The following is a 15,918-nucleotide window of genomic DNA, read 5'->3' on the forward strand; positions in this document are numbered from 1 at the left end:
GATTCAGGAGTCAGACATCCAGGGTTGGTTTGTTTTTTTTTTCAAAAATGCAGTTTGAGGTTGACAAAAACATTTCACAAATTCATTTTGAATTCTCCAAGTTGTTTCAGATGAAATAAAAACAAAAAAAATCAAAACATTTTATTTTGACATTTTTTAAATGCAAAGTTTTGATTTTTCAATTCTAAATGACTTTTCATTTTGAAATTTACTTCAATTTTATTAAAGAAACTTTTTTAAAAACTGAAAATGAAATTTCTTTTCAGGTGGAACTGAATGTTGCATTCAACACAAAGCAAAATTTTTTTCAGCAGTTTGCAGAAAAAGAATGAAATTCTCGTCAACCCTGAAATAAAAGTTAGTTTTGATTTTTCAGAATGGCCAGTAAACTGAAAAATCAGTTATACATCCAGCTGTAGTTGCAGATAACCTTTAAAATGTGAACTGACTGTAACCAGTGCAGTGATGTCTACTGAGTCTGTAAAACTCTTAAAGCAGCAGCTGTTAAAGAGATGTGAGCTGCTCCTATTCATTTCAGTGACCTGTTGATTCTGAAATCTAGTAACGGTCACTAAGTACATGTCAATGTTCTTTGCTTTTTCATTATTGATCAAGATGTGTAAAAAAGGAGAGGGATGATCATATTGTAGAAATTTGATTGTGAGTGGACTCATTCTGGTGTTTCAAATGGGTGGAGCTTGGTTTGTGGGTGGAGTTTGTGGGAGTATCACAACTATTTCTAGTGAAACCCCTGATTAGATTACTATCTTGCACATCTTTAGCAGACTTGTTAACAAACATCCAATTGCAATTGTTCACTTGTACAATCCCACTGTGTATACATTATACATTTACTGAACATGTTGATACGGAATAACAGAGACGATAAGCATGTAACCCCTGATACTGGTTTTACACCATCATTTGGCAGAGTAGAATCATACTTGATGAAGCAGGACTGTACAGAGAAACCCTTGCTTCCCCTGCCTCCTGCAGGTTTAGCAACTGATACCTCTTTACATTCTGTGTTTTTCAGTGCTGTGAACTTTGGAGCCATGGGAGTCATCATGGCACACGAGCTGCTTCATGCGGTCTATGATTACGGTGCGTATTGTGAACCATTCAGGGGTGCAGCAGCATCCCCTGGCTTGAAGTAGTAATAATAACTAAATACATGGTTTCCACTTTCAGCACCCTGACTTTAAAAATTGTTCCAGTGCCCCGAACCATTGCTGGTAATTTATAATAGAGTCTGTTTCCTCTGCTCACTGTCACAGGCCTCAAGGGTGTGTTCCCTTTGGAGAGCTCAGGGGAGTTGCTCCAGGACCTGCTCCCTATTTAAATTTATAGTGCAAAGGTGGGTTTGGTAAATTCAAAAGACTCAATCCCAGACCATGCTCATTACTAATGGGAGAAGTGACTGAATCCAAGTGGATACTGATATTGCATTTACCTTCTTGGATTTCCCTCTTCTCCACAGTGGTGCCTGAGAGCTGTCCTAGATGCAACAGGGATGCATTAGTGCGGGGTACAGACTGCCTGGTGGAACAGTATGAACGCTACTCTCTGCAGGGCCTGAGAATCAATGGCACTTTCACCCTCCTGGAGAATGCAGCTGACACAGGAGGACTCGCCATCGCTTACCAGGTATCACAAACTACCTGCTGTTCTAGTCTTGTAGTTTCACACAACTCTGCCTGTGCCCCTCAATCCTACCCTGCAACCCCCCTGCCCTGCTGTTCTGGTCCTGGGCTGCCCAACTTCCTGTCCCTATGTCACTCCACAAATGCACCTCAATCCAAATTAACTGCACTCTTTGCTGATCCAGTCCTCCACCCCATCCCTTCTTCCCCCACAGCTCTACCAATGCCCCTCAGTCCTGCCCCTCAGCCCCCTGCTATTCCAGTGCTAGGCTCCCCACACAGCCCTGCCAATGCCCCTCAGCCCCCTGCTATTCCAGTGCTGGGCTCCCCTCACAACTCTGGTAATGCCCCTGAGTCCTGGCCTGCAGCCTCCCTGCTATTCCAGCCCTGGGTTTCCCACACAGCTCTGCCAATGAACCTCAGTCCTGTACTGCAGACCCCCTGCTATTCCAGTCCCTGTTGGTTTTTTATTCCGAGACGGTCCTTTGTATGAAAATAGATGACCGTTATTTCAAGCTGATACAGGCCCCTGGGAACTAAACTGATGTCCTTCAATTAATTTGTCTTGGTCCTTGATGAATCAATACCCATATCTATTGAAGTAAAAGTACTCGGTAGAAGAAAGTTCCTCTTCAGTTTTCCGTTGCTGGGGAAGTTATGAGGTTTAATTAAATAATGTCTGTCACATGCCTTCAGATCTTTAGACAGAAGGTACTAGTGATATGCAAAGCATGGCAAGTATTTTTCGACCATGGGTGACTCAAGTTGAAATAGCTTTTATTCAATTATAGTGCATCAAACAGCATCATCTTCTGACCTTCTGCTGCCACTGTGTGGTATTGTCTGGAATGGGAAGCACAACAGTTAGGTTGATAGGGAGGAGGGCAGGGATAAGCCATCTCAGAGAGCAAGGAGATGGGATGGGAAAGAAAAGAATGCTACACTTTCTCGGTGAGTGGGTGGATGGATGTCTATATCCCAATGTAAGAGCTCCAGGGCAGCACCACTAGGCAGCACCACCATCCACACTGGGAGGATGAAGGCTCCTGATTTCAGCTCTCCCTTGTGAGTTAAACTTTAATGAAATTTGTGGGACACAATCTGAGATTTTTTATTTTAATTTATCTGTTCCTCTTTCCCCACAGGCCTATAAGAACTGGCTGAAAAAGCACAAACAGGAGAGGAATTTACCTAGGAGTGGACTCTCACACTATCAGCTCTTCTACATCAGCTTTGCGAATGTAATGAACGCCCTGCTGATCTTGTCTGTCCCAGCCCATAAGGCCTCTTTTAATGTATCTTTCTCTCATACTTTCTCTCTCTGATTTGTGTGTCTGATTATCACCATCTCCCTCCCTCCTGGTCTGAGTCTGTCTCCTAAGTTCACAGCACTGGACTGCTCTCTAAATGCTGATCAAAGGCCTCACTGAAGACCTACACCTTACACTGGGCTCTGAAGCGATAACAGACTGTCAAAGGGACCAAGCACAACAATATCTATCTAAAAAAGAAAAGGAGTACTTATGGCACCTTAGAGACTAACAAATTTATTAGAGCATAAGCTTTCGTGAGCTACAGCTCATTTCATCAGATGCATTTGTGAGCTGTAGCTCACGAAAGCTTATGCTCTAATAAATTTGTTAGTCTCTAAGGTGCCACAAGTACTCCTTTTTTTTTGCGAATACAGACTAACACAGCTGCTACTCTGAAATATCTATCTACTATACATCATTTAAGGTTTATCTAAGGCAGCAATCACTGGAATATCTAAGAACCCTTGGTTATGATGACTGATGATAATGAAATAAAAAAAAAATTATTTTTAACTTCCCCATCAAAAGATAATTTACTTACTGGGGAAGAGTGGGCAAGAAGAAATTTAGGTTTGCAGGAAGGAAAAGACAGCAAGAGTGAACCAGCACTGCCACTATAATGGCTTTAGGGAGAGAGCTGATCAAGTATTTTGGTGATGCGGTCAAGTACATGGATGGATGGAGTGAGATTTTTCAGGTACCTTCCTCTTAGCAAGTTTAGGGCTTATACATAATCAAACCCTTGAGCTGCAAGTGAAGTGCACTTCGTAGATCCCTGGTGTTATGTTCTCATAGAGGTTCAGGGAACATAGAGATCAGTCATTGTATTCCACACTAGCTGGAGCTTCAGGGTGCTTATTGATAGTAGGCCTGAGAAGAGTGCAGAAGAAGGTGATCCAGTCCTGAGGCTACAAAGGATTGGGTCACTCTGGTAAGGTCTGCATTAGAGAAGAGATGTGGCAGCTCTAGGACCAGCTGTCAGTGAATGCAGGCAGGATTAACCAGAGTGATCAACTGGGGTTCCAGCAACAGTGATGAGTCCAGTATGACCCAGATACTGCAAATCACCTGAATAAAGGCTGGACAATCCCCTCCAAAGAATGACATATTCACAGCACTGTCCTATAGGTGCTTCCCCTTCCAGCCAGCATAATTTTTGCCTTATCAGGACTGTGACTAAATCAACACACTGAAATAAAACAGTGACAAGTTTAGGACAGATAGATATGGATAGATGGAAATCTACCATGCACTAGGAAATGGCAGTATCCAGGTGTAGATCTGAGTGTCATCCTCTCTCCTGGCATGGTTGTCCAACATATCTCTCTGCCTCTCCTGTCTCCTCATGCTCATGTTGCTCAGGAAGGATGACAAGCTGGAACCCTGCAGAACCTATGTGAGGGCTTGTGGGTGATTCCAAAGTGAGCCTTTGGGATCATTCTTAGATGCTGACATGATTGTTTTGTTTCCCTCCAGGGGATGTGTGGGCACCAGAGCCCTGAGAGACTGCGAGCCTTCCTGCACAGGGATCCGCACAGCCCCCCACCACTCCGTGTCCGTGGGCCCCTCAGCAACAGCCAGGACTTTGCCAGGCATTTCCACTGCTCCAGCACAACACCAATGAATCCAGCCTTCAAGTGCCACATCTGGTAATCCACATTGAGAAGGAGAGGGAGAGAGAGAGGCAGGCAGAATTATGGAGACTGGAGCTGTAGAACTTTTCCCTGCTGAAGAATGGCCTGCCCTCACGCAGAGACATGCTGGAGCCTAACCAATTCCTCCCCATCCCTTCTTCTCATCCTTTTTCCCTGCCAACAGGTCATGGTGGCAGAAGGTTCCAGTCTGGGTAGCAGGAGGGAAGAAAGGCTAAACATAGCAGCCAGTACAGTGTATGCTACTCTCCAACTGCTCTGCATGCCCTGCCCCAGTTAGGCCAAACTTGCTCTTCAGAGTGTGGGGGCACAGGCTTGCAAGGTCAATAGACAAGCTGCAATCATTAACAACTCGGGGGGAACCTCACAAGTCCCCATGCACACCTCCCACCCTGGACCACCAGGGACAGAAGAACCTGGTTCTCTCACTCTGAAAGCACATTGGGGGGTAGGGGGAGAGAGACACGCTGGTTACTGCTTCCAGATGGGAAGATGAGACATTTAATTAATGTACATTGCTAAAAACCCCACCTGTCTTAGCGCCCCCAATATGAGTGGGATGGTCCTGGGATTTTATCTTATTTTCTGCTACTTAGCCTAGTGTCCTGGATCTGACCTGCCTAACTCTTTGGGATTGTTTTTTCCCCTATTACTCTTACCTCTGACCACTAGGGGCCTGGCCCAGTGCCAGCTTGAATGGAAAGCTCAGTTCCATTAACTTCATTGGACTTTGGATCAAACCCTAGATACCACTCCTCCAATGCAGCAGCTGCCTCTCTTTTCTGATTGCTCCCCCTGCTGACTTCTGCCGAGAAGGAATAGCTGCAGCAGTAGCAGCTATGCTCAAGCTTTTTCACACTCAGAAGAAAGGGAAGAGCATGCACTGGCTGAGGGAGAAGAAAGGCTGGAATGGTGGAACTCCTTCTGTGGAGAAGAGGAAGTGGGGAAGCAATTCATGGACGGGACAGGGAGTGGAATCTCAGGAGTCAGTGATGTAGCTACAATGTTGCAAGTAATGAAGTTCCACCAGAACCATTGAGTTATGAGGTTATGGGGGACTTCCAGATGGAATGGCGCTCTGGCACATCACTTGGTCCATAGGGTGGCAATGTCGCTCAAACAAATTTGGCCCTTACCCCACTGGGGCCCAGGCCAGATTTGAGTGGCATTGTGACCCAGGTGACACCACTCATCACTCAGATTTGGTCTGCTGTGTGATGTGGGGTGGACAATGGGGTGAGAGGAACTGAGGGGCAGCTGCCAGCCAAGATTAGGAGTTGTGTCCCTAGCCTGGGATGGGAGCGGAGTGCTGAGTTGGGTACTGGTGAGTGGCCTGGAAAGTCCTGGGGGCCAATGGATGAGGGGTTGGGGGTGTGAGGTATTGGTGTATTATGGGGCAAGTGGGAGGAGTTGTGGCAGACAACCGAAGATGTGGGAGGTGGTGGGGTAGGATGTGGGCCCAATGCTGGGCATAATCAACATTTTAGATTTTGGAAGGGAGCCCCTAACCTAGTCCTGCACCAGGGCCTTGTCATGTACTGTCAGGAGGAAATGGGGTCTGGGAGGGTGTTATCCTCCCCCCGCACCCCACAAGGTGTTAGAGATTCCTACTTATTGCCCCCAGTCACTTCATATGGAGATAACAGACAAGTCTTGTTCCCTCTCACAAAAAGGCATCAGGTTAGGGTGACCATATATCCCATTTTGGCCAGGACAGTCTCTTTTTTTAAGCCCTGTCCTGGCTGTCCCAACTTTTTTTGGCAAAACTGGGCATTTGTCCCATTGCTCTTGTCAACTGATCAGTTAGCAAGAGGAAACTGTACACATGCCCAGTTTTTCCAAAAAGGTTGGGTGCAAACCTTAGCGGAGTGTGGAGGAACATGTGTGTGGGGGTGAGCAGCAATGCCAGCCCTTCGCAGGAGGGAGGGCTTGGGAGAGCGGCTCGGGCCGGGCCAGCCCTCCACAGGTGGGTGGCAGGGAGTCTTGGGCTGGCTCCACACAGGAAGAAAGGAGGGGGTGCCTTGAGCTGGCCCCATATGGTGTCCCATTTTCCCTTTGGGAAAATATGGTCACCCTACATCAACTTAGCTAGGGCCTGGGCCTGTTTAAGGAAAGGTTGGGATGGGATTGTTTCCAGGGTTTATGGGAGCCTCCAGAGTCAGACTAACCATCCAGATTTTAGAATGCTTCTCCAAATACCAAACTGATTTTCAGGAATTTTTGCTATCCAGATGGGGGAGTTTTGCTGCTGTTATGTTTTTGTGACCTAGTATCGTTGTAACCAAATGTCTTGTAGTAATGCAGTGTAGGGGGGCAAAGAGTGAAAAATGTAGTGAATTTCAGGAGCAGCAAGAAAACTGGCATTTAAGAATGTTTCTATGTTACTAAGAACAGCCTGAAAACTATCAATTTGGAGGCCCTGATAATTAGACCTATACTTAAAAAAACAAAAAACCTAAAATTCACTAGAATTGGAGAACACACCCCTCCTAGCTCATGGATGCCTGGTTTCTTTGTAAAGCTGTCACTGGGAAATTTTTTAAATGGTGGGAGCTGTTTTATTCTGACCATTATACAGTAACTCCTCACTTAACGTTGTAGTTATGTTCCTGAAAAATGCAACTTTAAGTGAAATGATGTTAAACTAATCCAATTTTCCCATAAGATTTAATGTAAATGCGGGGGGTTAGGTTCCAAGAAAATTTTCTGGGGGCAGACAAAAGGCATTATATACTGTACAGTACTGTGGTTGGGAAGTGCCACTGGCTTACTCCAAACAGGCACAGCCCACTGCAGGCAAGGACACTAGGAAGCACCTTGCGCAGCAGCAGCAGAAGCTTCCCCCCAGAAGAACAGGCGCTGACTTTGCTGGGGAATGCTCCAGGCCCACCTCTTCCCACCCCCGATCCTCCTCATCTCTGGAGCACACTGCATCCCCACTCCTTCCCCTCCCTTCGAGAAAGTCCTAACAGCTGTTTGGCAGAGCTTAGGACTTTCTGGGAGGTAGGGGGAGGAGCAAAGAAGAGGAACTTGTTCAATGAAGAACAGCTGTTTGGTGACCGAGGAAGTGCTGGGAGGAAGGGGGAGGAGGCAGAGAAGAGGAACTTGTGCAATGCTCCCTTGTAAAGTTGCTGGTCTTCCACAAAATCTTACAAGCAGCGGACAGAGCAGGCAGCCAAACCTGTTACAAGGAAACATTGCACAACTTTAAACAAGCATGTTCCCTAATGGAGCAGTGACGTAACTTCAAAACAACGTTAAGCGGGAGGACGTTAAGTGAGGATTTGCTGTATTACCAGTGTGGTGATTCTTTGGGAGTAGATATTGGTATTGGGAATGAGCATCAAAATTAAAGCTGGAAAAGACCTATTAATTGTCTTATTACTGTGACAATTAGCAAGGGTTGTGGAGGATTCTCAATCTTTGGCAATTTTTAAATTAAGACTGGATGTTGCTCTAAAAAACAGGAATTATTGGGGGAAGTTCTATGGCCTGTTTATACAGGAGGTCAGACTAGATTATCACAATCATCTCTTCTGGCCTTGAAATCTATGAATCCAGTGCTAGCCAGTATAGGCCAACACAGTTTATTCTTCAGCAGCACTTCTTTTGAAAGACTATTCCACTGTTCTATTCTCACTGATTAAAGCCAAAGAGAATGTATATGAATAAAAGGTTCCTTACCTGTGTGGTTATTAATAACACTTTTGACTGAAAAATTATAATTGAAATTATTTTAAAAAATTAAATGTACTATTTACTATTAATGCTAATTGATTCATTTTTTAATTTCACTCAGTATAAGAGAATGAAAATAGACTGGTGAATTTCACTTTTTTTCTATCAGTTTTATTTTCCAGCTCTCAAGCACTAGGTCACTGCTGTAATATCAGAGTTGCAAATGCTGCAGGAGAATGTTTAAATCCAAACAAAAATCTGTATTCCTTGGAGTGAACAAAGAAAATCATAGAAAATCATAGAAACATTTCTACTAGTCTTGAGAAAATGGTGTATATCAAACTCACAGTTTGATAAAAGTAATAGCACATATGCTGGTGATTTTCATGCATAGATCTCAAAGCACTATACAAAGAGGGTTAGATATCATTACCTTTATTTTATAGATAGGGAAACTGTGGCACAGAGACACTAATGACTTAACCATTATCGCACAGCAGGTCAGTGGCAGAGATGAGAGAATAAACCATAGGTTAAATCCTGGCTCCCTCGAAGTCAGTGACAAAACTCCCTTATGATATTAATATGGCTGGATTTCACCCCAGGCCTTCTAACTCTTACCCCTATGCGTTATCCACTGCATCACACTGACTCTCTTTTAAAAAAAAACAACCTAATATTACATATTTAAGATTACTTCCAATGAGAAACAAATGTGGATTTCTGGGGTTTTTCTTTTCTTTTATTTGTTTGCTTCCTGAATGTGTTGGCATTCCTCCTCCCCCGCCCCAATATTTTTTCTTTTTTTTTTTTACATTGGAAATTCAGGTCTTGTCAGCCATGCTTTTCTTGGAAGCCTCTTGGGCTACCAGAGAGTTGGGATCTTTATAACATCAGAGAAATCATGCAAATGAAACCTGATTCATTGAGATGGAAAGAGATTTTTTTCTACTGTAACTGTTTAAAACCATTTGTTTGGTTGTTTGCGGTGATGCTTTTGTTTTTTAAACATCTATTTAACTAACTCAAATACCTGAATAATCAGTGCAAAGCAAAGTTCTTGTAAATAGGGCATACTTTACCCTTCAAGTATGGGCTGTGAGATCTGAGAATCTACATATCCATGTCTTCCAAGAAAGACCTCCAGCAAAACAGGAAAAACAAGACTTTATTTTCCTTTTATTTCTAAGGTTAAAAAAAAAAAAAAGAAGGTGGTAAATACCTTACAGCTTAACTACACATGGAGTTATTCAGGGACAGCTATTATTGAATTGTGTTGACACACCCTTACCTGGATTGTAAACTCTTAGGCAGGGCTCCCTTTTTGTTCTGTATCTGTACAGTGCCTAGCAATAGAGTCCATGTTCATGACTGGGGTGCCACCTTAACAAATCCTGTTAGGCCTTTTTTGTCCCTCAGAAAGACCACAAGCCCAATGTTGCTATCCTTTGCAGGTCACTCTTAAAGTGTTTACTGATTTCCTCACCCAAACTTTTCCTCTTCGTTCAATTTTGTTCCACTAATTCCTAGGTCAGTCACCTCACGCAAGACGCCCTGAAAATACTCCTCTTTCCTTTGCATTTATTTCCTTTAGATACTACAGCCTGACCTAATGAATTGTGAGCAATATATATTGAGAATGATTCCGCTCATTTTGCAAAAAGAAAAGGAGTACCCGTGGCACCTTAGAGACTAACAAATTTATTAGAGCATAAGCTTTCGTGAGCTACAGCTCACTTCATCGGATGCATTTGGTGGAAAAAACTCATTTGACTCACTCCATTGTACTTGGGTTGCATGTCTCCTTCTTTGCTTCTTTACAAGAAGGCTTTATAAATAAAACCTTTACAAAAATAAGGCTTTCTTTTCTGGTTGGTGTTTGCTTTAGGTTTTTCCAGAGGACTTCTTGTGGGGTGTCATGATACCTGTATTGTGAGCTTCCATAGCTCAGCTGAAGGGGTAGACATCCTTTGTCCAAACGGTTCATTCATTGGATTTTAATAAAAACAAAGAGTTCTGAACAATCTATAAACCTTTTCCATCACAATTGCTTCAGTCTCTGTTGACTCTCGTAATGTCATCTTTTCCCTACTTATCCTATTTCTGTAGAGTCTTTTAGGATGGACAAGACCTGAATTTCTAATGTTAAAAAAAAAAAAAAAAGGAAGGAAGGAAAATAAACTAACAAATAAACCCTTCCCAGGCCAGCAAAGTTGGCACAAGCCCAATTTTTAAAAATCCTTTGCAGGTCAATTTTAATATTTCTCATATGCTTTCTATTGGCTATTTTGGTGATTTTTTTATAATTGGTATTTCAAAGTGTATTTAGTTACTTTACGCATAATTTTCGTCATCAAAAAAAGATTGTGTTATATCCCCAACAAACCTATTTTTTATTATTTAAACTGATTCTTACAGTAAGCTACACTGGGCTCCGTTTTGACTTTTTTGCTCCTTGTTAATCAGGGAAAAAACATTTTCTCTGGAGTGTAGTTGAGAAAATGTTTGTCATTCAGTAGTTTCTTTTCCAGCAATATATGTAACATAATTGAGTAAGCCCTTTACATTGCTGATCTTTCAAAGACAGAAACATCTTTAAATATGGGACATTTTTGGCCATTATAGTGTCTGACTTTATTACACAGGGCATAGTTGGCCTGTGGAACTCATTGTCTCAATATATTATGGAGATGCAAAGTAAAGTGGGATTCAAAGCAGGCTGAGATGTATCTGAGTAAGAAAATATCTGCAGTGACATTGGATAGGATCAGCTCTTATAAAGAATATCAGACCTACTAGTTTATGGATAAAACCATCACTAACTGCTTGCATTAAGAAATACCTTCCCCTGTAAGCACGTGTTTGTATAGTTATGCTGGATTTTGCAGCTTCATGTGAAGCATCTGGTAATGGCCGCTGTTGGAGACAGAATACCAGATCAAATGGACCAGCTGCTGCCCTTTGTATAGCTAGTTCCTTTCACTCATTCTCATGTGAACAATCCATGTCATTGGTTTAACCATTAACCATTAAGTACCTACAGGGTGAGTCACTCCAGATCCTTGCATTGGTGGACCGTTAGGTATTTTGGCTGCCACACTGTAGAAACTGGGTCTCTATCACCTTAGCAGCACCAGGTGAGAAAGGAATTAAGACTGTGACCCATAGCTAGGTCACCAGCATGGCAGTGCAGCGCATAAGCCCCTTTAGAGTCCCCTGGCCCAGCTCACTGGGGAGTGCTCTGCTCTGCCATAAAAAGCAGAAGGGAGACAGAGGATGGAGATCCTGAGATGGGGAAATCTGGTTTATAAGAGATTCCGCAAGCTTTGGATTGAGGGTTTATTGCTGTTCTCAAGGGAGTTGGGAGATGAGACAGATCTGGGTGATGGGGAAGGTGCCTGTTGTTGTCACTGGGTGTCACAGGTTCCCTGGGGTGTGGGTAGTGGGGAAAAGCACTGCTGCCTAGTAGGCAATCATGAAACGCAGGTAGACATTCAGGTTGTCTTCATCCATGAGCATGGCAATGATTTCTGGTTCTATGTCACGCATAAAAAAAAGAGCATTATGCTGCCTGTGTTCAAGGAGATGGCCAGATCCAACAGCAAATCCTTCACCACTGCATTCCTCAGTCTTTGTGCATCCTCGTTCTGCACCATGTCAATCACCTCCATGCCTTCCCCTGTTGATGAGGCCACAAAGGTTTCTTCCATTTGCTCCCAGCCTGCAACTCGAGAGGGGGACATAAGCTCTCCTCTCTGCTCTCTCAGTCCTCTCCGCCTCTTTCACTGTCCATCCTGTCTGTTCTCTCATTCTTTTTGGTCTCTTGCTGCTTCTATGTCTGTCTCTCCTCTCCTCCCACTCCTTTCTCCATTCTCTCCTTTAATTCATCCTTACCCCATGTCCATGCTCTCACTCTTTCACTCCCCTCTGCACTTAGTCCCCTCCAACTCCCCAACTGCTTCCCTTCCTGTCCCCTTTTCTCTCTTCCGAACTCCCTCCCCTCACTATCCTTCCTCTCCCTAGACGTGTCCCCTTAGCCCATCCTTCACCATATTGTTGTCATAGCTGCCAAATTCTATGTAGCTCCTTGTGTGACATGCTTATGGATGTGTGTGAAGTGAGTGAACTTTTTCTACACCGGCAAAATCATCTAATGCTAATAAATGAAAGCTAGTACTAGTAAATGAATGCTACACTGTCATCTGAGGCTATGAAGGTGCTCTGACCCAGCTGTGACCCGAGATCATTATAGATGGGGAAACCAAGGCAAAGAAGAGGGATGAGACTTGCCCAAGGTCCTACCGCAAGTCAGTGGCAGATCTGGCAATGGAACTCAGGAGTTCCAGGCCTGTGCATGAGCCACATGACCCTACTTGTCCCTATAACATTTTCCCTCCTCCCTTTCCCTTTCTCAACCATAATCTCTCATCTAGTCCCTCCTACCTTTATTTCTTCATGGTTGGCCCTCTCTCTCTCTCTCTCTCTCTCTTTGGTCTCTCCCATCCCTTTCACCTCCCCTTTTCTGCTGTCCCTCTTCCCACAGAGATCCAGTGCCCCTCTCCCAGAACTTGTGAACTCTGGTCCCATCTCCCTCATTGCACGGAAGGCTGCTGGAGGTGGAATGTGCTCAAGCTCACAGCCTGCTCACCTCTCTCTCCCCAAGTGAGGCAGAAAGCAGTAAGGCCAAGTGAGGGTGGGGCAAGGGGAGGAAGCCTTCGATGCCTGTTCAGAGAAGCTCTGAGAGCAACCCCTGCTGGGAAGGGGAGTTGAGCAGATGAAGGGGAAACCTTGCTCCCTGCCTATGAGTGGCATTTTAGATGGCATGAGTGAGCAAATGGCAGGATTGTATCATTTAGTAGTTATATTTGTAACACCGACACTCCTGGATGGGTCAGCAGCAGCGGGGAGCAAACTTGAGACCTCTGGATCTTAATGCAGGAGCCTCTGCTGCCTGAGCTAAAAGACAGATTTTTCAGCAACAGTTGCAGCAGGCTTACCAATTTCTAGTTGGCCTAGCCACCCCTAGAGAAGGACAGAGTGCCAGACTGGGTATGCATCATTTACATATCATAGTACCACTCAGAGGCCCTGGTCCAGAGCAGGGCCTCATTGAGTTGAGGCATTGCACTTATAGATAACTAAAAAACAAGCTCCTCTGAAATCGCCTCTCTTTATATCTACCCTTCCCTTATGCTGTCACTTCTTATCACCTTTCTTCCCTCCCCATCCCATTCCTTTTTCCCCCTCATTCCTCTTTGCTAACTCCTATTCCCGTTTTTCTATCCATTCCCCTCCCTCTTTCTCCATCTCTAGCAGTCCCCTTGAACCCTCTCTTTTTTTTTTTAAATCCTCACACTCTAACCCCTCCTTCACCACATCCTTTCTTCCTTCCCACTCTGACACCTTCTCAGTCCATCCTCTCTCCGCATTGGCTCTCCGCACAGGAAAGCCAGAGACAGCCTCTCTAACCTGGTGGTGAGCTCCTTCCCTCAAGCTTCCTGTCCTTGACTCCATGGAACATGGTCTGGCTTTTTGATGGTATGAAGGCATCAGAGAACACCAGGAAGTGGGTGGCCAGGAGTACGGCCAACAGATAGAGGGTGTACCCCAGGGAAACCATCAGGATTTGATCACCCCTCCTCCACCTCTCCCGTCCAGCAGGAGATGCCTGTACTCATTGCCCCTTGAATTAATGAAGGACTCAGGATCCTCCTGGCAGACTGACTCCAGCTCAGGGTGGGCTGTGACATCACCAGGCCCTTGTGACATACCGTGATGTCATACTCTGTTGTGCATCTGCCCTGTGAACAGGTGGGGGGCGGGGGGGAACAGCCTCCTTCAGACTAGAGCAAGGACTCACTGCTAACAAGAACCTAGAATGTGGAGAGAGTGGGAAAGCACGTTGGGAATCTGTTGGATCATGATTTACTTACAGCAAAGACTGTACAAAACTAAAAGGGAGACTAAGGAAATTGGGCTAGCAAACTGTAAGACCATAATTAAAGGGAGACCACTGATCTGAAAATCACACTTCACTCTGAACATGTTGTACCTATTATTGTTACAAGTTTCCCTTCATACATTATAATAGAAACAGACTTCACAAATCATATTTGTCTCTGTTTTTGTGCGAGGGGGAAGGGATTGTGTAGTAGTTTCCCTGTACTACCAATTAGCTAGAATCCATGTTCTTTGTATAGATCTTTCACACAGCGCCGGTGGAGAGAATCACATTTTTAAAAATAGGAAAACTGTGCTTTTAAAACCATAAAAAATGTGAAAGGGACTCAGGGGCAGAGGTGGGACCTGAAACTACATTCTACTTAAGAAGAAGATGACTAGATTTCAAGATGAAGCTTTAAATAGAAGCATATGCCCTAAAACAGCCTCCAGATGGTGCTCTAGCATTATGAGTGAAGAGACACAGCTGCTGTTATTGAGTAGTTTTATATTATAGATGAAAAAGTTATTTTAGGTCATGTCTTGTCCATCACTTCTCTTTTCCCCAGCCTCTAGTGGATTGTCCACTACAGTTTAGCCTTCAGGTCTTTGTCTGGACCACATTTATATGTCTCAAGTGATGGGGTTTCCAGCATGTGGCTTGGGAAGCAATTTTCTCTAATTATTTTCAAACTCATGGTGTAACCACAGCTCCATTTGCCGTTAGGAGATGCCTACAAAGTTTGTGGAATTTTAAGCAGAAAGTTTTGCATCATCATTTATAGGCTGTTCCTCTGCCCTTTTCCCTCCCTCCCCTGCACATTTTCTTATTCCTCCTATTTGTTTCACATTTTCTCCCTTTCATCTATGAATATGGGACAGACTCCTGGGCTATTTATTCTTTCCTGGATATAATTGTTGGGCAGCAGCCGGTTAACAAGCTTATCTGTGTCAAACCCAAAGTAATCTTACACTCTTTCTTCCGGGATGCTGCTTCTACTCTCAGGTATTTGCTTCTTTCCTGGGTGCCTGGGATTTTTAGCCTTATGCTCAGGATACCATTTCTTTTAAGCCTAGGAATTTATCAAAAGACTGCATGGGCTGGAATATGACTTTCTATATCATGGGATGTTCTGCGGTCATCTCCAGATTCCTGACCGGGACTTTGAAACAATCAAAAAAGAGATTTGCCCCAGATAATCTTTCCCTGTTTCTACCATGAGCCCAGGGCATGCTGGCTGGGACAAGACTTCAGGAGTTTGTGGCCAAATGTTCACAAAGGCTCAGGACAATGAGGGCCATTAGTGTCACAATAGGACCTGCAGTGTGCTGAGCTCCCTTGAAAATCTGGCCTTTAGTGAGTGCTGTATATATGCCATGCAGTGCCGGTGAGATCAGTAAAGATCACTGTTTATGAATACCACTATCAAGTCTCAGTGCCTTGATTCAAGGATACTCTAGTACACGAGACACCACAGGTTCCATATGATCCCCAGACATAGGCAGTGCACACCGGATGGCTCAAGGGGAATGAGATTGGGCTATAGAGTTTTTCATCTCTTGATCACTACTTGTAATCAGCTTGTCCCTGTTTAAAATGGGTGCAGTCGCTGGAAAGGTAACTCCCAGGAGCATGTTCCCTATAGAGACCCCAGGGGACCAACTGGATCCTGTTCCAAATTTAAGGATGGT

General features: G+C 44.2%; 1 protein-coding gene across 20 annotated transcripts in view; it reads left to right on the forward strand.

The window, feature by feature from the left end:
• The window catches only part of KEL (Kell metallo-endopeptidase (Kell blood group)), a 41,589-nt gene extending 25,940 nt beyond the window's left edge, over nucleotides 1–15,649 (forward strand). For 16 of the 20 annotated variants that reach the window (XM_043513418.1, XM_043513406.1, XM_043513419.1 and 13 more), the window contains 4 exons: nucleotides 1,037–1,104; nucleotides 1,481–1,647; nucleotides 2,789–2,884; nucleotides 4,433–8,945. In XM_043513418.1, the coding sequence (XP_043369353.1) occupies nucleotides 1,037–1,104; nucleotides 1,481–1,647; nucleotides 2,789–2,884; nucleotides 4,433–4,609 (508 nt within the window). In that variant the 3' untranslated portion in view covers nucleotides 4,610–8,945. Of the gene's footprint in view, nucleotides 1–1,036; nucleotides 1,105–1,480; nucleotides 1,648–2,788; nucleotides 2,885–4,432; nucleotides 8,946–15,297 lie in introns of those variants that run through there. The other 4 variants (XR_006280880.1, XM_043513411.1, XM_043513415.1 and 1 more) reach the window with 4 other exon arrangements.
• The last annotated feature ends 269 nt before the right edge of the window (nucleotides 15,650–15,918 follow it).

This window comes from Dermochelys coriacea, chromosome 1 (genome assembly GCF_009764565.3).
Source record: "Dermochelys coriacea isolate rDerCor1 chromosome 1, rDerCor1.pri.v4, whole genome shotgun sequence".
NCBI classification, from domain to species: Eukaryota; Metazoa; Chordata; order Testudines; family Dermochelyidae; genus Dermochelys; species Dermochelys coriacea.